Source organism: Ranitomeya variabilis, chromosome 7 (genome assembly GCF_051348905.1).
Source record: "Ranitomeya variabilis isolate aRanVar5 chromosome 7, aRanVar5.hap1, whole genome shotgun sequence".
NCBI classification, from domain to species: Eukaryota; Metazoa; Chordata; class Amphibia; order Anura; family Dendrobatidae; genus Ranitomeya; species Ranitomeya variabilis.
In genome coordinates, this window is record NC_135238.1 from 87,908,213 (window position 1) to 87,934,980 (window position 26,768).

General features: G+C 42.5%; 1 protein-coding gene across 1 annotated transcript in view; it reads left to right on the forward strand.

The window, feature by feature from the left end:
• The window catches only part of SLC39A10 (solute carrier family 39 member 10), a 55,294-nt gene that overhangs the window by 18,245 nt on the left and 10,281 nt on the right, over positions 1-26,768 (forward strand). Inside the window, exons 2-6 of the mRNA XM_077275382.1 lie at positions 3,240-4,270; positions 6,175-6,355; positions 9,908-10,077; positions 12,362-12,562; positions 18,244-18,367. Of these exons, the coding sequence (XP_077131497.1) occupies positions 3,251-4,270; positions 6,175-6,355; positions 9,908-10,077; positions 12,362-12,562; positions 18,244-18,367 (1,696 nt within the window). The 5' untranslated portion in view covers positions 3,240-3,250. The remainder of the gene's footprint in view (positions 1-3,239; positions 4,271-6,174; positions 6,356-9,907; positions 10,078-12,361; positions 12,563-18,243; positions 18,368-26,768) is intronic.

Below are 26,768 nucleotides of genomic sequence, written 5' to 3' on the forward strand. Positions count from 1 at the left end.
GGCGGCATGCAGAAGTAGGCGGAGCTAGCGGCGGAGGGCTGGGCTTCACGGAGGAAGTCCGCAGCTGCTCCAAACGCAAGTGTGAAACCGGCCTAATTGGTCGCGGCCGGCCGAGTCCTGTGTATTCAATGTATTATTCTAAAATCTTCATAAATAAACTACATACATATTCTAAAATACCCGATGCGTTAGAATCGGGCCACCATCTAGTTTACTTATAATAGTGTCTCAAATTTCCACCAGCTACAGTAGGGCTATGGAGTCAGTAAGCCCAATCTCCAATTCCTCAATTTCCACGACTCCGACTCAACAGCACTGGTCACTACTGAGCATGTACAGGGTGGGCCATTTTTATGGATGCACTTGGGTGGGCCATTTATAGAGTTGCATCCAAAATGGCCGCCTTGAAAATGGCCGCCATGGTCACCACCCATCTTGAAAAGTTTCCGCCTCCCATATACTAATGTGCCACAAACAGGAAGTTAATATCACCAACCATTCCCATTTTATTTGTGTATCCGTATAAATGGCTAACCCTGTACATAAAGTGCAGCACAGATTCATCTCAACTAAAAGCTGAGATCCTTAGATCAGGAACAGAACAGACATTTCTAGGACATTTCATAACTTTCCCAAATTATTATGGAAACATTTACAGCACATCCTGCATTTTACTATTGTACCCAATTATGTATTTTCAGAGTTTGTCCATTTTATTCTAACTTCTCAAAAATGGACATCTACGCCACAGCCCCTGGTTGTAGGCTCCTGTTCTTGGAGGAAATCTAAATACCTGGATCATTATGTATAGTTGACCAAGGAGATAAAAGTGAAACTCAATTATTAAAGTGACAGTTTATTAATGCAAAATATAATGTTTAAAAGCAAAAGTGCTTCACAGAATGAAGGACAATAGACCTGTACAGGGGACATATATGATACGGTAATATCAGTAGCAAATTCAGTGATTTATATCAACAGCTAAGCACAGTATTTGGCCATTCAAAGGGCAGCAGTTGATCCAGCACTTCATTAAAAAGGGCATTTATTTGAATCCACTGAAAACATGTGATGGCCAGATCAAAGACAGAGGAAAAAAACGTCCTGCAAGAGAACTGTTATGGTTGATGCATTTCGGAGTGATACTCCTTACTCCTACCCCTTTACAATGAGCTCACCCTCCTTTCACTCATGTGGAGGGGTGAGCTGTTTGTGTTAGGGTATGTGCAGACGGTCCGTAAACACTGCGGATCGGACGCTAAGTACTTGTGCAGCGTCCAACCAACAGTGTCCAGATGTTACAGCATAATGGATGGGATTTCAAGAAATCGCATGCCCACTATGAGTCTGCAGACGCCAGAAGCTCACCCACGGACATGCGGCGCTTCTCTCCAGACCGCAGCATGTCTATTTCTGTTGTTGAGACCCGAGTCTCCACAAGAGAAATTTCATCCATACAATGTATTGGACGCTGTGAAACCGCATGGTTCAGTGAACACATGTGGATTCACCTGCCTTCACCTTCAAAAGCCGGCAGCACTTTTGACGCAGCAGACATGTGCTGCATCCAAAGCGCTGCCAATTCCTGATAGTCTGCACATGCCTTTCATTTTTATAGTCTCCACAAGTGCAGTGATTCTGCCCTTTTTCTGCCTAAATAGTATTGCTCTATAGTGAGTTTACCCAGGTGCAGGTCAGGTCCAGTGTCTCTCCACCCCGACGCGTGTTTCATCCCGCTTCCACAGGAAGTGTATGACTAGGCTAGTGTGAACATCCCAAAATTTGAATTGTTGCGGTGTCCAACATTCATTGTGTTGTAGTGTATGAGATCTATGTCCCAGCTTCCATACTTGCATGTATGTTACTGACAAATAATAAACAGCACTGGAGACATCTTGTTCTTTTTGTACATACAATGTTACTATTATTTCTAAAAGCTCTCCTGGCCTTGAGGATGCCCTCCACTAAGTATCTCTGTCACATGGAACTTTTCAGAGAATATTCTATTTGTGGGGAAACTTTGTAAGAAAAAAAAAATTAATAGTTTCATTGTGTAGCGTTTCTTAACATTGTGTCTACAAGCCCTTCCCCCAAGTGTGGAAGTGTTATAAAATGTCTCCTAGATTTAGTAGCTGGATTTTTTTCAATTGCGGTGAAACCTTGGAGAGAAAGGATAACTAGCCATTATTGCTGTAGGTATGTCTACAAGATTGGTAAGCAGCACTTGGTGTCTCATGCTACCTTTTCTGTCTGGTTAATATTGGTTTGCTTTTTTTTCTTTTATGTAAAGTATACTTTTCTGGTTTGTTGTATTTCTTGGTGAATATAGTAAAGAGAAATGGGATTATTTGCGATTTTTGGAGGCTTTGGGTTATAGAAGGAGTTCTTATTATACAGCTTTCAAAGAAAATGCCTGTTTTATTTATTTATGTTTTACTTTAGTTTACAATTGTTTTCATACAAGATTTTGGAGTAATTTCAGAGTGCTACTTGCACTTGAAATTAAAAATGACATATAGCAACTGTAGTTGAATTTCATGGCCATGATGGTGGCTGGTGCACTTTGTAATATTATTATTAGCCCAACATAATCTAATGGAAGGCAGGCAAGCATATGAAGCTCCAGGCGAGTTCTGCCCCAGATGTTTGAACTCGGGGGAAGTCCGAGAGCATGAACACAGAGCCTCGTTGTCGCCATTTGTAATGAATATTTGTGATGCATTTATAAAAATAAAATAAAAAATATTTGTGTAAGTTAAGCTGGCCCTACTGATTAGATTGTTCAGGAAAGCCATTTCAGCTGGCCCTCCCATACATGTTTGGCCAAGCAGTCATACTTTCTTCATGACAGAGCAGCTGATAAACATTTGTGTTGGCTGCTTATCTCTGGGAGAACCAAGTGATCGGTGGTCCAAAATCGGACATGCCTGATCCATGTCTTCTCTGACGATCAGTTGGCCCGTGCCAACACACATTGGATTGTCGGCCCAATCTGTCGATGTTGGTGGGTTCGGCTAACATTAGTCTGTGTATATGAGCCGGACACTTGGTTACACTGTGTCATGACTGTCGTTGAATTGTTAACAGCAATATCTAGTGTGACCAGAGAGCATAAACTGTATCTACCGCTATAACTTTATTTGACATTTTAGTAGAGATTTGGGGTGTATCTTGAGCTAGATGGCATTATGTACTAACATTCTTATTTCCCTTTTGTTTATTTTTTTTTTCTTGGCCAGGTGGAATAGAAATGAAGGTACACGTGCACACAAAATTTTGCTTTATTTGTTTATTTACATTTATTTTTAATCACTGCAACCATTGCCATGGCTATGTACATGAGCACACCTCAGAAGAAAGCCATGCTCGGAGTCACAACGATTACCAGATCTCCGAACAGCCATATCTCCAGAATGCCGCGGCAGAGCTGTCCACGAGCAAGTCTTTAGTGCCTGAAGCCGAGCATGAGCAACGATATTTTATTGAGAAACTGTTCCATCGCTATGGGGAAAATGGGAGATTGTCATATTATGGGCTGGAAAAACTTTTATCCAGCTTGGGACTTGGTGAGGTGAAAGTAGTTGAAATAGGTCATGAGGACATTGGCCATGATCCTGTTTCACATCTGGATGTTTTAGATGTTCAAGAAGGAAAGCATTTACATGTACCTGATCATATAGATTCCCATCCCCACACAAAGGAGAAAAATGAATCCAAAAGTGTTTCCACAAAAGAGTTTAACAAGTGTAACGAGAAAAAGGCATCTGTTCACATGGAGCATAAAACTACCCACAAAAATCACTTGCATCATCATGTTCATAATAGCACATACTATTCCCATAACAATAGCCACCACAATCACAGTGCTGCTGTCAGCAATGTGTCACTTGAAGGGCAAACAAATGAACCATTGACTGGTACAAATACAACCCAGGAACATGTAGAAAAGAAACCTCATAAACATAAAAAGAGACCAAAAGGACCAAAACCCAGCGAAGGTGCTGTAGGCTCAGCGCAGCTTCATTTTGAACAAGCTCAAGATGAAAACAAGCGTGGTTACAAACCGGACCGTAACTTTGCTGCTTCGCTTATTCCTGGGAATGTGGACGATGATAATCTGGAATCCGAGGAACACAAGCAGGGGCCTGAATACCTTCACCGAAACACCCGTAAGAGAGAAGCACCCAATGACCAGCCTAGTGTAAAAAGCCATGCAGACTTTATGAAGAGTCACAGTGAACATGATAATGAAGTGCATGATCATGATGAGGTCAGTGGAGTATGTGTTTGTGTTTATTTTATTCCTGTGTATTTATATTGAAGGGATTGTTTGTTCTATAGTTCAGTCACCGCACACAATTTGGTGGTCGGCGCTGATGGCTAGTAAGCATTTCTGCTACACATAGGCTATCTGATCATCGCCTGTATGTAGCAGAGGCGATCGAAGTAGTGCAGCTTTTAGTCTCCCATGGACACTATTGAAGCATGCATTGCATTGGAGCCCCATTCAAAATAAAACAATTAAAAAACAAAAATCAAATACTGTATAAGCTAGAGTATAAGCTGAGGCACTTAATTTTACCACAAAAAACTGGGAAACTTAATGACTCGAGTATAAGCCTAGGGTGGGAAATGCAGCAGGTACTGATAAATTTCAAAAATAAAAATAGCAATAAAATTACATTGAGACATTGGCCCCATAAGATGCTCCATACAAAATACGCCCCATATAATGCTCCATAAAGTTGATGATGGGCCCCATAAGATGCGCCATAATAAATACACCCTATATAATGCTTCTTAGAGATGATGGGCCCCATAAGATGCTCATATAATGCAGTTTATGCCAACCATACACCCTATAGCATCTGCTGCAATAAAAGAAAAATGACACTCTCCTCTCGTCGCTGACCGCTGCTCCTCAGCGTCACCAGCTCTCTGCAGTGACCCTCACCCAGCCCCAGATCACGAAAAATGGAGACGCTTTTTTTTTTTTTTTTTTTTTTTTTTTTTTTTTAAACAAATTTTGGATTTTTTTTTTCCCACCACTTAAATAAAGAACCTAGACATGTTTGGTGTCTATAAACTCGCAGTGACCTGGATAATCATAATGGCAGGTCAGTTTTAGAATTTAGTAATCATGGTAAAAAAAAACAAAACTGTGGAATTGCACTTCTGTTGCAATTTCACCACACTTGGAATTTTCTCCCCGTGTTCCAGTAGACCATATGTTAAAACCAATGGTGTCATTCAAAAGTACAATTCGTCCCGCACAAAAACAAGCCCTCAGAAAATTAAAACGTTATGGCTCTGGGAAGGAGACCAAAAAACAGAAGTTTAAAAACTGAAATACCCCTGGTCGTTAAGGGGGTTTAAATGCGGTCTTCCTGCATCTTAAAAAAAAATAAATAAAATACTCTCCCTCAAGTGATGTTGATGCTGGGTCTCCTGTCGCTTGCGGTACGTGTGCTGCAGCGTTCACAGCTCTCTGATGAGACGCTGATGTCCTTGAGCCTAGTAATGGCCAGTAATTGTTTCTTTTATCTTTGATGCAGTTACACTTGTGATGGCAAAGGCAAATATCGTAGTTGGAAATATGATTATGTATATAGTCTGTTGTTCCTTTTACTTCTAATTCTTACTGTAAAAGAATATAGCGGATGAACAATACAGAGCTATATTTAATTATTGTGTGGTGTTTTTTTTTCTCCACCTGGTATTTACCTGCATAACTAAGCATGAATTGCACTTTTTCTGTACGCTGATACTAGAATACCTTCACATCCAGGTGTCTTTAATGTGTAGCACATGGTCATATATCTTTATATTGTATTTTTTATACCATTGTATAATCCCCTTCCTAATTACTTTGCCTGTTACATATATGGCATTTATATCCTAACACTTCTTGAGAAAGATTCATACCTGAGAACCGAAACGTTGCCCCAGCCATTATGGGCTAATAAATGGCTTTTTTTTCTCTCCATATTGCTTGGTGTGCTGCCTCCATTCATAACTTTTTTTTATCTGGATTGTTTGTTGCTGCCCTGCTTTTCTATTTTTGACAAACCATACAGATGGGAAAAGGTGTGAATTGGCCTTTATGGTATATTATATATATCGGGCATGTTAAAACGCAGTGTTTATTTTTTCCCTTTATTTTTTTTCCTTTAGTGTTTAAATGTTACTCAGCTCCTCAATTATTATGGATTGAATCTCCACTCTCCGATTTCCCCTGACCAGTTTGCGTACCTATGTCCTGCACTGTTGTATCAGATTGATAGTAGGTTTTGTATCAAGCATTTCACTGATGTAGAAGTAAAGGCTTCCGAAGGAAGTAAAGGACCAATATCTGGTAAGTAAATTCTTGGTTTTGGTGACTCTTCTATCTGCAGAGGTGCATGAAGTTTGGACTAGAAGTCTAAGGATTAGTGATGAGCGAGTATACTCCTTGCTTGGGTTTTCCAGAGCACACTCGGGTGATCTCTGAGTATTTGTGACTGCTCGGAGATTTAGTTTTCATCCCCTCAGCAGCATGAATTACATCTACTAGCCAGCTTGATTACATGTGAGAATTCCCTAGCAACCAGGCAACTCCCACATGTACTCAGCCTGGCTAGTAGCTGTAAATCATTCAGCTGCCGTAATGAAAACTAAATGTCCGAGCACTAACAAATACTCGGAGGTCACCCGAGTGTATGAGCAACGAGTACACTCGCTGATCACTACTAAGGATATGTGCACATGGATTGTTCTGAGGTGTTAAAGAAAGAAGCGCACACACCTTAAAGCATAAGCGTTTCCTGAAACCTTTTTTAAGTATTTTTTTTTCCTGTGCAGCCTTTTGATTGGACAGTGCTTACTTTTGAGCAGATTTCACTTCAGAGTATTGTGAACCCTCTTTTTTTCTGACATATTGTTTTTGAAAACCTGAAGCAGAAAGTCTCAAAGCACATAGTAAAAGCAAAGTGTTTTACAATAAGGCTGCCGTCACACTATCAGTATTTGGTCAGTATTTTACATCAGTATTTGTAAGCCAAAACCAGGAGTGGAACAATTAGAGGAAAAGTATAATAGAAACATATGCACCACTTCTATATTTATCACGCACTCCTGGTTTTGGCTTACAAATACTGATGTAAAATACTGACCAAATACTGCTAGTGTGACGGCAGCCTAAGGGTATGAAGAGTCTTGAACATTTTAAGTTTGTTTTCTGTTTTTTTTCCCCCCCAAAAAAAAAAAATATATATATATATATTTATATATTATTTTTTTTTATATATATTTGCACAACAATGTATTCCAATCTCTGGATCCAGAGGGAAATCAGTCAACTTTTCTTGTGGGCTGTTGGCACAATGTAGTTTTGCCAAGTACTGACAGGCAGCACAGCATCTCATCACTCATTTAACAAACTGACAATTATTATAGGGTAAAGAAAGAATTGGTGTATAAGCTGGTATGCATGCACCGTGTAAGAGCTTGTTCACACTGGCCATTAAACAGACCAAACCAAAGCTAAAAACAAAATCACATGTACCCTGCTGTAAGGAAGTAAAAAGCAATAGTGCCCATTAATAACATGGTGTGCTTAGTAAACACTGTTATTGATCAACAAAAGCGAAAAAAGCAATCCCACCAGCATCAAGGTGTAGCCACTTAGGACAGGCCTAACCTCTAGTATTAAAACTTTGTGTCAAAGGTTAGGACCGTCCCAATTGGGTACACCTAGATGCTGGGAACACACACTCACTCACTCTCACATTCACTCACTCTTTTCTATATCAATAACAGTGTGTATGAAGTCCCCTATGTTACTTATGTGCACTATTGATTTTTACTTATAGCAGGGTATACGTTGATTTTGTTTCTCATAGGTTTTGTCCCTTTCTTATACATAGGCGAGTTTGTGAATGAGGGTAATGTATTTGCTATCTGAAAGGGGGTCTCAGTTGGTGTAACTGGTGGGCCCTTGGCACCCCCATCCGACATGTGTAGCGATCTAGAACATATATATATTTATGGCCTATGTTAGCAAAGATAAGTCTCTCCTAATTTGCTAATTTGTGTTTTCTAGTGGTGGTACTTCTAATTTTTATTTTTTTTTTCAGACACATTGTACTCAACATTTACTATGTTCAAAGCCAGCTACAAACTTGCTTCACACATCAGTTTTTTGCCATCAGTCACAATCTGTCAAATTTTTAAATAAACGGATCCGTCGCAGATTGTGAAAAACTGATGCCACGGATCCGTTTTTTTTGCCGGATCAGACTACCTGATCTGGCTAATTGGATCCTAAAAAAATCGGAGCATGCTTGGTTAAAAAAAAAACTGAATCCGTTGCCGGATTCCATCGTTTGACTGCTCCGGCGCCCATAGGCTTCCATTCGAGGAAACGACGGACGGCGATGGATCCGTTGCTGTCTGTTTTTTCAACAGACACAAAAATTTTTACTTTGTCCATTGTCTCCGGACAAACAATTTTCGACGGAACTGGCGAACAACGGATGAAACGTGAGGCCATCCATCTCTAATACAAGTCTGAGAAAAAAACAGATCAGGTGGCATCAGGATCTGTTTTTTTGTTTTTTTTTCCAAAATTCGACGGATTGCGACTGACAGCAAAAAACTGATGTGTGAAAGGGGCCTTATCAAAAGATACCGTCACACTAAGCAACGCTGCAGCGATACAGACAACGATGCCGATCGCTGCAGCGTCGCTGTTTGGTCGCTGGAGAGCTGTCACACAGACCGCTCTCCAGCGACCAACGATGCCGAGGTCCCCGGGTAACCAGGGTAAACATCGGGTTGCTAAGCGCAGGGCCGCGCTTAGTAACCCGATGTTTACCCTGGTTACCAGTGTAAAATGTAAAAAAACAAACACTACATACTCACCTTCGCGTCCCCCGGCGTCCGCTTCCTGCACTGACTGAGCGCCGGCCCTAACAGCAGAGCGGTGACGTCACCGCTGTGCTGTACTTTCACTTTACGGCAGTCAGTCAGTGCAGGAAGCGGACGGCGGGGGGACGCGAAGGTGAGTATGTAGTGTTTGTTTTTTTACATTTTACACTGGTAACCAGGGTAAACATCGGGTTACTAAGCACGGCCCTGCGCTTGGTAACCCGATGTTTACCCTGGTTACCATTGTAAAACATCGCTGGTATCGTTGCTTTTGCTGTCAAACACAGCGATACACGGCGATCTGATGACCAAATAAAGTTCTGAACTTTAACCAACGACCAGCGATATCACAGCAGGATCCTGATCGCTGCTGCGTGTCAAACTCAACGATATCGCTAGCCAGGACGCTGCAACGTCACGGATCGCTAGCGATATCGTTTAGTGTGACGGTACCTTTAGGAAAATAGTGTCTGCCAATTGTAGAAGTGGTGTGAAATCCATTGCCCTACTTTACTGTTCGTATATGTAATTAGGAATTTCTCACAGATGAGTACACCCTTTTTAAAAGGGAGTTGGTGGTAAATCTGCAGAACAAATGTGGCTTGTCTGTAATCTCTGTAGATAGCAATTCACTTTCCACCTTTTTTCACAGCTTTCAGTTTCTACGTATAAGCAATAATTAATGCAGTAGATCACAAAAGGAGCACCACTCGCACTTATTCCTGCAGATCATCCGTGGACTTGTGCTGGACTGCAGGCATCTCGGCTCTGCGCTGAGACAAGCACGGCTGTGATCTGTGCCTAGTGTCCCGCTCTTTCCCAATCATTGGCTCAGGCTGTTGCCAACTGTTGATGTAGTTGCCTTTTTTTTTCTTTTTCCTTAACCAGCAGGCTTTCCAGAAGTAGGCTGCTATGATTACACACCTATAAACTTTTTTTCATGCTATTATCTTCTGCTGCTGTAATGTTTTCCTAACTGTCAAAACTTTTCCATTTGTAGCCTGGATCTACGGCCTCGTCTCCATCACGATCATCAGTCTGTTGTCCTTGCTGGGAGTTATTTTGATTCCAATCATTAATCAAGGCTGCTTCAAGTTTCTGCTCAACTTCCTTGTTGCGTTGGCTGTGGGAACCCTGAGTGGAGATGCACTTCTTCATCTCTTACCCCATGTAAACACTTCATTTAATTACGGCCTGTTGTTGAAATTCTCATTCATTATGTGTGAAATGCAAATGTTATGCAATTATTTTTTTTTTATCCTTTTGTTTTCTTCCTCTGACTTCAATTAATCATTGTTTTACACTTGTGTAAACCTAGGAGTGGGGAACAGAGCGCCCAATAGGGTGACACCCTATGGAGGGAGAGTAGGACAGTGCTGTTCCTCCAGGAAATATTGGATCCAGTTGGATAAACACGCAGATGGGCTGCGCTGCTGGAGTGAATCAGTTCTTCAGAAAAGATGATGAGGAAAAGGCTTTTTATTCTCAACGTATTTAAACGCTGTACCAGAGTCTTTCAAGTGAACAGAACAAATGTATTTTTTTTTTTTGTCATTTGAAAGAGACGCTGGTGCGGCGTTTGAACGCGTTGTTAATAAAAAGCCTTTTCTTCATCTTTTCTGAAAATTTGAATCACTTCAGCAGCGCAGCACATCTGTGTGTTTATCCAACTGGATCCCATAGTTTTTTTTACTTATTTTTTTCCAGCAATATACCTGTACGAGGGCCTGTTTGTTGCAAGACAAATTGGATTTTTGAATGACTCCAGTTATTTTAACATATAATGTACTGAAAAAAGGGGCAAGAATCTAAATTGGGTGAAATGGAGAAAAAAAAAACTACCACCATTGGTTTTATTACAGCACTATTGTTGCAGCTGTATTATTTACCATGAAAATGACGCTGATACCCGTATTGTGCAGTAAAAATGACAACATAATTAATTCAGCACAATCACCGTGATACCAAGCTCATATTGTTTTTCTCATAGGTTTCCGGATTTATTTTTTATTAGAATTTTGTGAATGGAGACTTAATAAATAAATATATATATATATATATATATATATATATATATATATATATATATATATATATATATATATATATATATATATATATTTTTTTTATCTTTTGAGCTGATGTGTTTTTTTAGTACTATTTTGAAGTATATATTACTTAACAGCTTTGATATATGTATTTTTTTGTGGGTGGTAGTGGGGGAGGCAAGGTTAACGAAAAACCAGTTGTAGTAACATGTCATATGTAAAAAAAAAAAAAAAATTAGCAAAGACAAATTTCCTTATTTTCAGATTGGGAAGAGAGGTGATTTGAGTACACTTTTTTAAAAAATAGTTTAACATTTTTATATTTCTTACATTTTGTTTTTTTTTCTAGTGTTTTTAAAGGGTTTGTCCACTACTAGTGGAACACCCTTCTCATACCCCATTCTTGGCCCCGATAAAATAATAAGCCCTATACCCTCCCTCCTGTGCCGACGCTGTTCCCCCGATGTCTGCACTCGCTCTCTTGCGGTTGTTGTGACATGTGACCCCCCCAGTGCCCAATCAGCACTGACATCACTGTCACCACCTTGAAACAAACTGAACATGAACAGGAAGTCCGGGCTGCAGCTGATCTGACTTCCTCTTCAGTTGATAGGAAGGCAGGTACAGTGATGTCAGCGCTGGAGTCACATGTTACAACAACCGCACATGAGTCGGGGGGGTTCGAGTTCCAGCTTTTTTATTTTATCAGGGCCAAGTGTGGGGTATGAGAAGTTGTCCAAGTAGTGGCCAACTTCATTAAACCTGATTTGGAAATGTGGTATTTTTCACTATCCTCTATGAAGAAAAGTAATTGCCTCCGTATCACCCCCAATATTTTTTATTTTTTTCATATTACAATCAGATTGTAATATATCCCATAACGTCAGTCATAGTTAGTACCTTTTCTAGCAAATTGAGGGTTAAGAATACTCCACAAAACAAGGAATACTAGATAAATCTGTTCTCCAGCAAAAATTAGAAATAAAAGAATGGCTTTGTCCTCAGATGTGGTATCAAGACAGCTGTTCATTCAGAAAGTGGTCATGCCTTTTTGATTCCCTAAAGACAGAATTATGTCAAGTTTGACAACCTGAAGAAGCGTTTTATCATTCAAAAGCCAAGAACTTCTTGCTTCCCAATTGCTTGCTTTGGTGAGTGTATACCACTCAACCATTACTGGATGGTGAATATTTCCTTGGCTTTTCCTCCCGTTGCCACCTCTCAATCCCCTCCTGTATGAGATGGTACTCTTTACATAAGTGGGCTGTCTTACCTTCTACTCCATCTACAGCCCCATCGGGAACAGTGATGATAATGTGTGCAAACTGTAAAGCGCTGCAGAATATGTTAGCGCTATATAAAAATAAAGATTATCTACATAATTCACCTTTTTCTCTGATTTTCAGTCACAGGAGGGACATGATCATGCATCAGAAGGATCCGGGCATAGTCATGACCATGGCAAAGATTTGGGCCTTTCCTCGGGCACAGAGTTTTTGGAGAAATATGATGGTGTTATGAAAGGTCTTGTTGCCCTTGGAGGAATCTATCTGCTCTTTATAGTGGAACATTGCCTGAGGATGTTTAAACATTATAAGGAGAGAGGGGTAGGTATTCATTCTTCTGTATTTGTATGATGATTTTCCTGAAATTTATATATACTAGAGTATAAGCTGAGTTTTTTTATATATATATATATATGCTGGAAAAACTCCCTCAGCTTAAACTCAAGTGAGGGTCCCACAAGATGGATGGGGAGCGGCAGCGGCACACAGAAGGCAGGAGCTGGCTGCTGCGGCTAAAGCCTGTGCCCTCTGCTAAAGAGAAATATTCACTGCTCTGCTAGTGAATATTCATTGCTCTTTAACAGCGTGCACAGTAGTCGCAGCCGCCGGCTTCCTGCATCTGGAGGGCGATCACGTGTGCCCGCTACTTAAGGGAATGAGTATACACTTCCCTCCTCTCCCATATAGGGCAGTGAATATTCATTCCCATTAGTAGCGGGCACGTGTGAAAGCCTGACTGCAGCAGGAAGCCGGCGGCTGCTGCTACTGTGTGCACTACTGAACAGCAATTAATACTCGCTGCTTTCCAAACCTAGTCCCTGCGTGGAGAGCAGTGAATATTCCGGCAGATGTCCTCTGCTTGTAAGCAGCGCATGACGTCCGTGCAATTCGCTGCTTACAAGCATAAATCTGCTGGCATCGGAACAAGACGCGAGGGAGCGCAGGAAGGTAAGTAGAATGGTTTTCTTTTTGTTTTGTTTTTTTTTCTGATGGGACCATGCATACCAGGAGAAGTATGAGGAGACCATGCTTACAAGGATGGGGATGAGGGGGACCATGCATACCAGGATGGGGATGAGGGGCCATGCATACCAGGATGGGGATGAGAGGGCCATGCTTGCCAGGATAGGGATGAGGAGGCCGTTCATACCAGGATGGGGATGAGGAGGCCGTTCATACCAGGATGGGGATAAGGGGGCCCATGCATACCAGGATGAGGATGAGGGGGCCCATGCATACCAGGATGAGGATGAGGGGGCCCATGCATATGAGGATGAGGGGGCCCATGCATATGAGGATGAGGGGGCCCATGCATACCAGGATGAGGATGAGGGGGCCCATGCATACCAGGATGAGGATGAGGGGGCCCATGCATACCAGGATGAGGATGAGGGGGCCCATGCATACCAGGATGAGGATGAGGGGGCCCATGCATACCAGGATGAGGATGAGGGGGCCCATGCATACCAGGATGAGGATGAGGGGGCCCATGCATACCAGGATGAGGATGAGGGGGCCCATGCATACCAGGATGGGGATGAGGGGGCCCATGCATACCAGGATGGGGATGAGGGGGGCCATGCATACCAGGATGGGGATGAGGGGGCCATGCATACCAGGATGGGGATGAGGGGGCCATGCATACCAGGATGGGGATGAGGGGGCCATGCATACCAGGATGGGGATGAGGGGGCCATGCATACCAGGATGGGGATGAGGGGGCCATGCATACCAGGATGGGGATGAGGGGGCCATGCATACCAGGATGGGGATGAGGGGGCCATGCATACCAGGATGGGGATGAGGGGGCCATGCATACCAGGATGGGGATGAGGGGGCCATGCATACCAGGATGGGGATGAGGGGGCCATGCATACCAGGATGGGGATGAGGGGGCCATGCATACCAGGATGGGGATGTAGGGACAATGCATACCAGGATGGGGATGAGGGGGACAATGCATACTAGGATGAGGGGGCCCATGCATACCAGGATGAGGATGAGGGGGCCCATGCATACCAGGATGGGGATGAGGGGGGCCATGCATACCAGGATGGGGATGAGGGGGCCATGCATACCAGGATGGGGATGTAGGGACAATGCATACCAGGCTTATACTCGAGTCAACATGTTTTCCCATTTTTATGTGGTAAAATTAGGTGCCTCTGGTTATATTCGGGTCGGCTTATGCTTGAGTATATACGGTATATATAATATAGCCAGGGTTGTTTTAACCCCCAAGCCCGTCTTCACCATCATGACAGGGCCAAATTTTACCATTCTGACCAGTGTCAATTTATGTGTAATAACTGTGGAACTCTTCATCGCATCCCACTGACTCTGAGATTTTCTCGTGACATATTGTAATTCATGTTGTTGGTAAAAATTTCTTGAACATGACTTGAGTTTATTTGCAAAATTTCCTTTTTTTTTTTCCTCTCCACAATTTTCAAACTTTGAATTCTTATGCCCTTAATGTCTCACACAATATACCGGTAGTTAATAAATAACATTTCCCACATGTCTACTTCACATCCGCACAATTTTACAATTTTTTTAAACATAATTTTATTTGTTGTTAGGAAGTTGAGTTAAAAACTGACCAGCGATTTCTCATTTTTCCAACAAAATTTGCATGTTCCTTTTAAACTTTTTTTTTTTTTTCTTTTTTTTTTTTTTTTACTTTTGCAAGTTTAACAGGAGAAAATGGACCATAAAATTTGTTGAGCAATTCCTCCTGAGTGCTCAGATACCCAGTATGTGGAGAAAAACTGTTTGGGCGCACGGGTTGGAAAGAAAGAAGCACCATTTGACTTTTTGAATGTAGAGTATGCTGGAATAATTAGCAGTTGCCATGTCGTGTTTGGAGAGCCCCTGATGTGCCTAAATAGTGGAAACACCCCCCCCCACCCACCCACGTGTCACCATTTTGGAAACTAGACCCCTTAAGGAACTTATCTAGATGTGTGTTGAGCACCTTGAACCCACAGGTGATTCACAGAAGTTTATATGGTTAAGCCGTAAAAAATCATTTTCCCACAAAAATCTTTCTTGGCTACAAATTTTGTATTTTTACAAGGGCAAAAGGAGAAAATGGACCCCAAAGTTTGGTGTGTAATTTCTCCTGAGTTCACTAAAACCTCATATGTGATCGAAAACTACTTTAGAGGCACAGGGCAAAGCTCAGAAGGGAAGTAGCGCCATATTACAGAGCAGATGTACCCCTTCCCACAAGGGATCCCACTTTTGGAAATTATAATCCTTTGGGAATCAATATTCAGGTGTAGTGACAATTTTGACTCCATGAGTGTTTTCCAGAAATAGGCAGCAGTGGATGTTGCTGAGTGAAAATTGCAAACTGCTGCTGTAGTGACCAGTACATTGCAGTCACCAGTACATTATGCCCAGCTCATACTTCTGGAGATACACACCTGTAAATTAGGCGGGCTCTCGTCACTACAAAAATGCCAAACATGTGGGTGCTATATGTTTAGGGGGTCACTTTGGATTTGGGAGCGGAGAATTTGCTGAATTTCTTATGGGGAGCGAGGAGCCATTTTGCTTTTCCAGAGCCTTTGTATTACCAGTAATGTGGCTGCCCCCTATATTTCCATTAACTGATGACAGATCTGAGTGGGTACTTGCTTTTTTTGTGGATTGAGTTGAAGCTTTTATTGGGAACATTTTACATAACATTTGGGATCACATTTATCCGGCGCTCTATGTTGAGCACTTACTTTGTGGTTTCCATCTAAATCTCCGAGTGATGTCATTCATATGAAACCCCTGAGGGATCCATTCATGAGGCAGCAGAGTTAGGCTATGTGCACACATTGCAGATTTGGGTGCAGAATTTTCTGCACAAAATCTGCATCTCCTGGCAGAATCCGAAGCTGCGTTTTTGATGCGTTTTTTGCGCGTTTTTTTTTGTGCGGATTTTCTGCAGTTTTTACCACTGCGGATTTCTATTAATGGAGGGGTGCAGAAACGCTGCAGAAACGCACAAAAGTGACATGCACTTCTTTGAAATCTGCAGCGTTTCTGCGCGGATTTTTCTGCACCATGTGCACAGCTTTTTTTTTTCACATTGTACTGTACATCACAGTGCAGATCTGCAGCAGAAAAAAACGCTGCAGTTCTGCATTAAATCTGCATCATGTGCACATAGCCTACCTCTGGACTCCGTCTGGCCTCTGTTCAGTGGTGTCCTTTTCAGAAGTGCCGTCGGCCCCAGTTTTGTGCACTTTTATGCAATCCTAAAAAGACACACCGCCGGATCACATGTCCTATGCCGTCCACAGTGCCTCAATCTGCCTCATAGGGAATTTTCCACCAGGGGTTCTGTCTGAATCACCTATTTCAGAGATTTGCACGGAAACCACGATGTAAGCACTCAGCAGAGAGTGCAGGATAAATGTGCGCCAAGCCTTACTGCGATCTTTGGGAGGCAGAATTGAAAAAATCACAACATGTGAATTGGTTTTAATTATTTTTTACACTGTTCCTCTGTGGTCTAAGAGATTAGGCGACTTTACTTTTTGGGTCGGTGTGATTACAGCAATACCAGATTTTTATTGGGTTTATGTTTGGCTGCTGTCACACACTAAAAGACGCTTTTTATTGCGAAAAACTAGTTTTTGCATCACCATATTTTGAGTGCTATAATTTTTTCATATTTTGGCCGACAGTCATGTGAGGGTTTTTTTTTTTTTTTTTTTTTTTGCGGGATGATTCAGGAATTGCGTTTTTTTTTTTTTTTTTTTTATTATACAGTTGCACTTGCAGTGAAATTGGTAAGACTGCTTTATTCTTCGGCTCAGTTCGATTACAATTATTCCTCACTTATATTGCTTTTTATATTTTGGCGCTTTTACACAATAAAAACGATTATAAAAAATATATATATATATTTTTGTTCTGCGGTATGATAAAGCATTGTTTTTGTTTTTTTTTATTTTGCCCTTTTTTACGGTGTTCACTAAAGGGATTAATTAGTAAGACAGTTTTACAGAGCGGGTGGGTTGCTACTTTTATAGAGCGGGTGGGTTGCTACGGACGCGTCAATACCAAATATGTGTACTTTTATTGTTTTTTTTTTTTTTTTATTTACATGTTTTCTTTAGGAATTTATTAAAAAAAAATTTCCACGTAATTTCTTTTTTACTTTTTTTTTTTTTTTTATTTTCCCATCACATTACTTTATAACATCAGATTGCTGATCTGATGTTCTGCAATGCAGAGTATCAGATCAGCAATCTGACAAGCAGGGACGGAGACTTCTCAGGTCCTGCTCTCTGCAGGCACTGGGAAGCCACCTTACCTGCAGGACCCTGCAGCCATCTTGTGCCGGGAGTGGTGTGAGCACTGCTTCTGACACTGTGCCGGGTGTCTGCTGTCAGAATCACCGGACACCCGGCCGCGCTCGTGTGCGCATGAATGTATCCATACGTCCAAGGTTGTGAAGGGGTGAAAGGGAATCTGTCAGCAGGTTTTGCTATGTAGTCTGAGAGCAGCATGATGTAAGAGCTGAGAGCTTGATTCCAAGGATAATAACTTTGCTGGTCTGCTTGCTGCGGTTTTGATACAATCGCTGTTTTCTCTGCTGCTGTTCTAACAGAGCTCACAATGCTGACACCAGCAAGTAACATCCCTGGAGTCAAGGTCTATGCCCCTGCACCGTGCTGCTCTGACTATATGGCAAAAACCTGCTGACAGATTACCTTTTAAATTAGTTTTGTCTCTTTGTTTGTTTTTTCTACTTCCTCTTCCTCTTGTTGAAAATAAAGCTTTTACTTCCCCTTCCCTGCTTCAGTGCCAGTTTTCATTGATGCCTCCGGTCTTTGTTGATGATCTGTAGTGGTGATGTCACGTTAACAGTGCTGCAGCCAATCACTAGGCTTATTGGCTTGTGCCTCTACATGAGTACAGCCATTGAGCCACTTGATTGACAACTTTAAATCCTGAACCATATTCACTATTCATTGTGCTCTTTTTATTTTAAGGGAAGACCAAGTAGGTCGAAACGGAAGCAGAAAGTGGATGAGTCTGTTGTGGGAAGGAAGTTATCGGATCACAAGCTAAATCGCAGATCAGATGCAGAGTGGTTACAACTAAAACCTTTGTCAGGTAATCATTAATTTTGGATTTTTGAGTCAATCGTGTTCTCCAAGAGTATGAGAAAAAACCTTCGTGTATTAATTAATACTGCAGCCTTTCCCAGCCATGTGCCATGACAGGCTGCAGTCTGAAGAAACACAGCTCCCGAGACTTGTCTCAACTGTCAGAGGAGCTGTATGTTAAATCCATGTACCTCAGCTGAAGAGCAGGGCTGTGACCTGAGGAGAAATACATCACCCTCTTGCTTACTGTGCGCACAGGATTTTTTTTTTCCAGCCTCTGTCTTCCGGGCACACACTTAGGAGATTTGTCTTCTGATATCGCAGCCCTGCTACGGCTTCTCCCTGAGATATGTATGTTTGCGATACTGCTTTTTCTTTCGAATGCAAACTGTCCTCACATATGGCTAGGGTGGGCTGCAATTTGTATTATGTGACGGGGATCATTTTATTACATTTTTGGAAAACCTATTTAAAGGGAACCTGTCACCCCCAAAATCGAAGGTGAGCTAAGCCCACCGGCAGCAGGGGCTTATCTACAGCATTCTGTAATGCTGTAGATAAGCCACTGATGTGTCCTGAAAGATGAGAAAGCGGTTAGAGTATACTCACCCAGGGGCGGTCCCAGTTCTGTTCTGGTCCGATGGGCGTCACGGTCCGGTCCGGGGCCTCCCATCTTCTTACGATGTTGTCCTCTTCTTGTCTTCACACTGTAGATAAGCCCCTGATGCCTTCGATTTTGGGGGTGACAGGTTCCCTTTAAGTTTTATGAATGGTATTTTTAGTATTGCATGATGTCCTGAAAGAAAACTAGATTTTGTTGGAACGACTAGAAAATGACTCCAGTAACTGGCATTTTGCTCCAGTGTATGCAACTGTATGCCATACAACTTTTTGTAGACTAAAATGTAAAAGTAAAGAACATATTGATGGAGGAAAATATTTTGTTTTTAGTTTCAATTGTCTTAATATTGGATATAGATTTTTGACTGCTTTTAAGATTTGGGAAAAATACATGCTACCAAGCAATTGCCACTTGTATGCAGTGCATTAAAGACACTGTAAAGGCAACCAGAGCAATAAAGGCAGAAATACAATTTTTTGTGTGTGTTTTTACGCCCCAAGGATTTTTTTTCCTTGTGTTGTCAGTACATAAAGTAAATTAAATTTGGCCATTCAAAATGTAATTCTTCCCAGGGGAAAAAAACAAGCTGTCTATGGAAAAATAAAAATGATCTGGCTCATGGAAGGAATAACTGAAAATGGATAAAGGCCACTGCAGAGAGGGGCTGCTTTAAAAAATTAAGTCAAGTATATAGTATTCTATATACTTGGGAGCTGCGTCTGCTCCATGCAGGGCAGCTGCCGGCTGTTATTAATCACTGATGACCGCATTTAAATGATTCACTTACCTGCACATATTCCAGCTTCCATCACAATTGCTGGCTCAGTAGATTGCCATCTGACTGTAAAGCGTACTGAAGACCCATGTTACTGTGTTAATTGTCTTATGCAGCCCAGCCTCTGGACATCCATGTAAATGCCACTGTCAATCAAGACGACTTTGACATTCTTGTTGATTTTTTTCGAAGGCTGTGTGGAGAGGTTCTGTTTTTAAGCTGCATGCTTAACCCCTTAATAACCAGGCCAAATTTTAGAAATCTGACCAATGTCACTTTGTGACAATAACTCTGGAATGCCCTCGATCGCCTGAAAACAAAGAAAAATAATAAACAAATACTTCCTGTTCCGACGTAGTCCTTAATAGCAAGTGTCCCAAGAAGAGTCCAGCTGTGCTACATCTGGATGCATAACACCCACACATAGCAGAGCTTGTAGATGACCACTGGAGATCTCCGGCGATCACCTACACTCTAGTTCTCGCAATCAGCTGACCGTGAGAACTAGCCTAGGGTGACCTGAGATAACCCCCGGTCACGTGCACGGCAGTTCTATCGGTAAGCTAAGTTATCGTGAGAACTGCAGTGGACGCTGACTTCCGGCAGAGTGACAGGTAAGACCTTATTTAAATTAGTAGACATGTTTAGTAAGCTATGTTTACGCAGTTATTACGCATGTGACTAATCATTAGATGTGATTTTACCGCATGTAATGATAGTCTATGGGAAATTTACGTTGCGGGGACAGAGTGTCTCCGCATTGTAAGTACACATGCTGCTGTCTATAAAGATGCGCCGCATGTCCGGATACGCAGGTCTGCCCCCTGCGTCTGAACGCATAGTGGAGATGGGATTTCATGAAATCCCCTCCCCCTATGCTGTAACATCTTGACGCTGCGTATGTACACAGCGTGAAATCCACAGCGTTTACTGACCGTGGAAACACAGCCTAACAGCTGCAGATGGAATTGCAATCCAGCTGCGGCTGTTAAATGTTGCTGTCATGAATTGACAAGGTAACCCCTTTCTGACATTGGACGTACTATCCCGTCGAGGTGGGGTGGGCCCGTATGACCACCGACGGGATGTCCAGCGCGATCGGCGGCGCTTACGGGGGGAGCGCGGCCGGGTGTCAGCTGATTATCACAGCTGACATCCGGCACTATGTGCCAGGAGCGGTCACGGACCGCCCCCGGAACATTAACCCCCGGCACACCGCGATCAAACATGATCACGGTGTGCCGGCAGTACAGGGAAGCATCGCGCAGGGAGGGGGCTCCCTGCGGGCTTCCCTGAGACCCCCGGAGCAACGCGATGTGATCGCGTTGCTGCGAGGGTCTCTTACCTCCTCCTCGCTGCAGGTGCCCGGATCCAAGATGGCCGCGGCATCCGGGTCCTGCAGGGAGGGAGGTGGCTTACCGAGTAGCAGAAGGCGCTTGGTAAGCCTGCAGTGCTGTAAGTCAGATCAGTGATCTGACAGAGTGATGTGCAAACTGTCAGATCACCGATCTGTGATGTCCCCCCCGGGACAAAGTAAAAAAAAAAAAAAAAAATTCCACATGTGTAAAAAAAAAAATCCTAAATAAAGAAAAAAAAAAAATATTCCCATAAATACATTTCTTTATCTAAATAAAAAAAATAAAACAATAAAAGAACGCATATTTAGTATCGCCGCGTCCGTAACGACCCCACCTATAAAACTATATCACTAGTTAACCCCTTCAGTGAACACCGTAGGAAAAAGAGGCAAAAAACGCTTTATCATACCACCGAACAAAAAGTGGAATAACACGCGATCAAAAAGACGGATACAAATAACCATGGTACCGCTGAAAACGTCATCTTGTCCCGCAAAAAAACGAGCCGCCATAGTCATCAAAGAAAAAAGTTAGAGTCCTCAGAATAAAGCGATGCCAAAATAATTATTTATTCTAGAAAATAGTTTTTATCGTATAAAAGCGCCAAAACATAAAAAAATTATATAAATGAGGTATCGCTATAATCGTACTGACCCGAAGAATAAAACTGCTTTATCAATTTTACCAAACGTGGAACGGTATAAACGCCTCCCCCAAAAGAAATTCATGAATAGCTGGTTTTTGGTCATTCTGCCTCACAAAAATCGTCACGTGTCCGAAAATGTTACCAATAAAAACGTCAACTCGTCCCGCAAAAAACAAGACCTCACATGACTGTGGACAAAAATATGGAAAAATTATAGGTCTCAATGTGGAGACGCAAAAACTTTTTTGCTATAAAAAGCGTCTTTTAGTGTGTGACGGCTGCCAATCATAAAAATCCGCTATAAAAAAATGCTATAAATCAAACCCCCCTTCATCACCCCCTTAGTTAGGGAAAAATAATAAAATTAAAAAAAGTATTTATTTCCATTTTCCCATTAGGGTTAGGGCTAGGGTTAGGGCTAGGGTTAGGGCTAGGGTTAGGGCTAGGGTTAGGGCTAGGGTTAGGGCTAGGGTTAGGGCTAGGGTTAGGGCTAGGGTTAGGGCTAGGGTTAGGGCTAGGGTTAGGGCTAGGGTTAGGGCTAGGGTTAGGGCTAGGGTTAGGGCTAGGGTTAGGATTACGGCTGGGGCTAGGGCTGGGGCTAGGGCTGGGGCTAGGGTTGGGGCTAGGGTTGGGGCTAAAGTTAGGGTTAGGGTTTGGATTACATTTACGGTTGGGATTAGGGTTGGGATTAGAGTTAGGGGTGTGTCAGGGTTAGGGGTGTGGTTAGGGTTACCGTTGGGGGATTAGGGTTAGGGGTGTGTTTGGATTAGGGTTTCAGTTAGAATTGGGGAGTTTCCACTGTTTAGGCACATCAGGAGCTCTCCAAACGCGACATGGCGCCGGTCTCCATTCCAGCCAATTCTGCATTAAAAAAGTAAAACAGTGCTCCTTCCCTTCCAAGCTTTACCGTGCGCCCAAACAGGGGTTTACCCCAACATATGGGGCATCAGTGTACTCGGGACAAATTGGACAACAACTTTTGGGGTCCAAGTTCTCTTGTTACCCTTGGGAAAATATAAATTTGGGGGGCTAAAAATCATTTTTGTGGGAAAAAAAGATTTTTTATTTTCACGGCTCTGCGTTGTAAACTGTAGTGAAACACCTGGGAGTTCAAAGTTCTCACAACACACCTAGATAAGTTCCTTGGGAGGTCTAGTTTCCAATATGGGGTCACTTTTGGGGGTTTCTACTGTTACATCAGGGGCTCTTCAAATGCAACGTGACGCCTGCAAACCAATCCATCTAAGTCTGCATTCCTAATGGCACTCCTTCCCTCCCAAGCTCTGCCATGTGCCCAAACAGTGGTTTCTCCCCCCCACATATGAGGGGTATCAGTGTACTCAGGACAAATTGGACAACAACTTTTGGGGTCCAATTTATCCTGTTACCCTTGTGAAAATACAAAACTGGGGGCTAAAAAATCAAGAATTTTTATTTTCACGGCTCTGCGTTATAACCTGTAGTGAAACACTTGAGGGATCAAAGCTCTCAAAACACATCTAGATAAGTTCCTTAGGGGGTCTACTTTCCAAAATGGTGTCACTTGTGGGGAGTTTTAATGTTTAGGCACATCAGGGGCTCTCCAAACGCGACATGGCGTCCCATCTTAATTCCAGTCAATTTTGCATTGAAAAGTCAAATGGCGCTCCTTCCCTTCCGAGCTCTGCCATGCGCCCAAACAGTCGTTTACCCCCACATATGGGGTATCGGTGTACTCAGGACAAACTGTACAACAACTTTTGGGGTCCATTTTCTCCTGTTACCCTTAATAAAATAAAACAAATTGGAGCTGAAATAAATTTTGTGTAAAAAAAAAAAAAAAAAAAAAAATGTAAATGTTAATTTTTATTTAAACATTCCAAAAATTCCTGTGAAACACCTGAAGGGTTAATAAATTTCTTGAATGTGGTTTTGAGCACCTTGAGGGGTGCAGTTTTTAGAATGGTGTCACACTTGGGTATTTTCTATCATATAGACCCCTCAAAATGACTTCAAATGAGATGTGGTCCCTAAAAAAAAAATGGTGTTGTAAAAATGAGAAATTGCTGGTCAACTTTTAACCCTTAGGCTATGTTCACACGGTGCGGTTTTTGCTGCGGATCCGCAGCGGAATTGCACTGCGGATCCGCAGCAGTTTTCCATGTAGGTTACAGTACAATGTAACCCAATGGAAAAAAGGACCCGCTGTGCCGACGATCCTTTTTTCCACAGGCAAATCCGCAGCGGTTTTGCCTGCAGAAAAAAGAAGTAGCATGTCACTTCTTTCTGCAGATTCCGCTGCGGGTTTCCAGCAGCACCAATAGGAAACTGCATTTGGAAACCCGCAGTGGAATCCGCAGAAGAAAAAGGATCAAAAACCGCAGCTAAAATCAGCGCTGAATTTAGCTGCGGTTTTTCAAAACAGGACCTGAAAAAAAAAGGATGAAAAAAAGGATCGTGTGAACGTAGCCTTAGGCTATGTGCACACGTAGGAAATGTGGTGCAGAATTTTCTGCACTAAATCTGCATCTGCAGATTTGATGCAGTTTCTATGCAGATTCTGTGCAGTTTCTGTGCAGTTTCTGTGCAGTTTCTGTGCAGTTTCTGTGCAGTTTCTGTGCAGTTTCTGTGCAGTTTCTGTGCAGTTTCTGTGCAGTACAATGTAAATCAATGGGGAAAAAAAAAAGCTGTGCACATGGTGCAGAAAAAACTGCAGCAGAAACGCTGCAGAACTGCACAAAAGAAGCGACGTGCACTTCTTTGAAATCTGCAGCGTTTCTGCGCAGATTTTTCTGCACCATGTGCACAGCTTTTTTTTCCCCATTGATTTACATTGTACTGTAAATCACAGTGCAGTTCTGCAGCGTTTCTGCAGCAGAAAAATCTGCTGCAGTTCTGCACTAAATCTGCATCGTGTGCACATACCCTTATATAACTCCCTAAGGCTACGTTCACACGATCCTTTTTTTTTTCAGGTCCTGTTTTGAAAAACCGCAGCTAAATTCAGCGCTGATTTTAGCTGCGGTTTTTGATCCTTTTTCTTCTGCGGATTCCACTGCGGGTTTCCAAATGCAGTTTCCTATTGGTGCTGCTGGAAACCCGCAGCGGAATCTGCAGAAAGAAGTGACATGCTACTTCTTTTTTCTGCAGGCAAAACCGCTGCGGATTTGCCTGTGGAAAAAAGGATCGTCGGCACAGCGGGTCCTTTTTTCCATTGGGTTACATTGTACTGTAACCTACATGGAAAACTGCTGCGGATCCGCAGTGCAATTCCGCTGCGGATCCGCAGCAAAAACCGCACCGTGTGAACATAGCCTAACAAAAAAAATTTTGGTTCCTAAATTGTGCTGATGTAAAGTAGACATGTGGGAAATGTTACCTATTAAGTATTTTGTGTGACATATCTCTGTGATTTAAGGGCATAAAAATTCAAAGTTGGAAAATTGCGAAATTTTCAAAATTTTCGCCAAATTTCCGTTTTTTTCACAAATAAACGCAAGTTATATCGAAGAAATTTTTACGACTATCATGAAGTACAATATGTCACGAGAAAACAGTGTCAGAATCGCCGGGATCCGTTGAAGCGTTCCAGAGTTATAAACTCATAAAGGGACAGTGGTCAGAATTGTAAAAATTGGCCCGGTCATTAACGTGCAAACCACCCTTGGGGGTAAAGGGGTTAACATGCACACAAGTGTCATAAGCCACACCTATTGGTGCCCCTGTCACATGATCACTGGGTGCCGATGGGTTGGCATGATGACCCAGGGGTCTGCATGCTTGTCACTGCTGATCTGCTATGAGCGCCTTACCGTGGCTGGCGTTCATAGCTGACGATCATTTCTGCCACACATACCAGGGATGAAGCACTGCTAAGGCTACGTTCACATTAGCGGCGGGCGCCGCAGCGGCGCCGCATGCGTCATGCGCCCCTATATTTAACATGGGGGCGCATGGACATGCGTCGCACTTGCGTTTTGCGCCGCATGCGTCGCTGCGGCGCCCGCGTCCGGGCGCAGAGGACGCAGCAAGTTGCATTTTTGCTGCGTCCAAAATCAATTAAAAAAAGACGCATGCGGCGCAAAACGCAGCGTTGTGCATGCGTTTTGCTGCGTTTTTGTTTGCGTTGTGCGCTGCGGCGCCGACGCTGCGGCGCACAACGCAAATGTGAACGTAGCCTAAGTGTGGCATAAGCGATCAGAAGACTTTTGAAGCATGTAAAAAAAAAAAAAGTTTTCAAATATAGGTTCAAATAGCTCGACTTTATGTGCTCCATTCAAAATAAAGCAATAAAAAATACACTTTTGGTATCGCTGTATTCAGAAATGCCTAATATATTGAATTAAAGAATTAATCCGATTGGTAAACATCAAAACGAGAACAAAATAAGCCAGAACTGTTTTTTTTGGTCGCCGCAACATTGTAATAACAGGCGATCAAAACATCGTATCTACCCCAAATTGGTATAAAAAAAAAAACAATCATTATGGCAGGTCAGTTTTAGCATTAAGCGAGCATGGTGTATATATATAAAAAAAACAAACAAAAAAAACCTTGCATCATTGATCTGAAGTCGGGTGTACGCGTGCCGGCTTCAGAGAAGAGCTCTACACTTCCGATCATGTGCAGTGTGCATCTCTGAAGCCGTGACGCGTACACCCAGCTTCAGATGATCAATAATGCGAGGGGAAGAAGCAGCGCGCATGTGCCAGGTAAGTATAGAGCTGGCGATGATGCAGGCGCTTGTAAGTTATCGCTTATTTGGCTTCCTTAAAGGGGATGCGTTGGCGGAATGACAGACAGCTCTTGAAACTCGTGACTCTTGGGACTCGTCAACTGCAACATTTTGCTCGGGGTTATATGAATTTAAAAATGAATCTTGTAGGAGGGAAATAAGTGGTCTTGATTTTGTTAAGGAGATTGTACTTGGTGTGCTTGGGAATTGTAATTAAAATGAAGGAATCTCATTAGGTTTCAGAACTGTCTCGGGACATGACTGCTGCAAAAAGGTGCTGTGCACAGATTTTG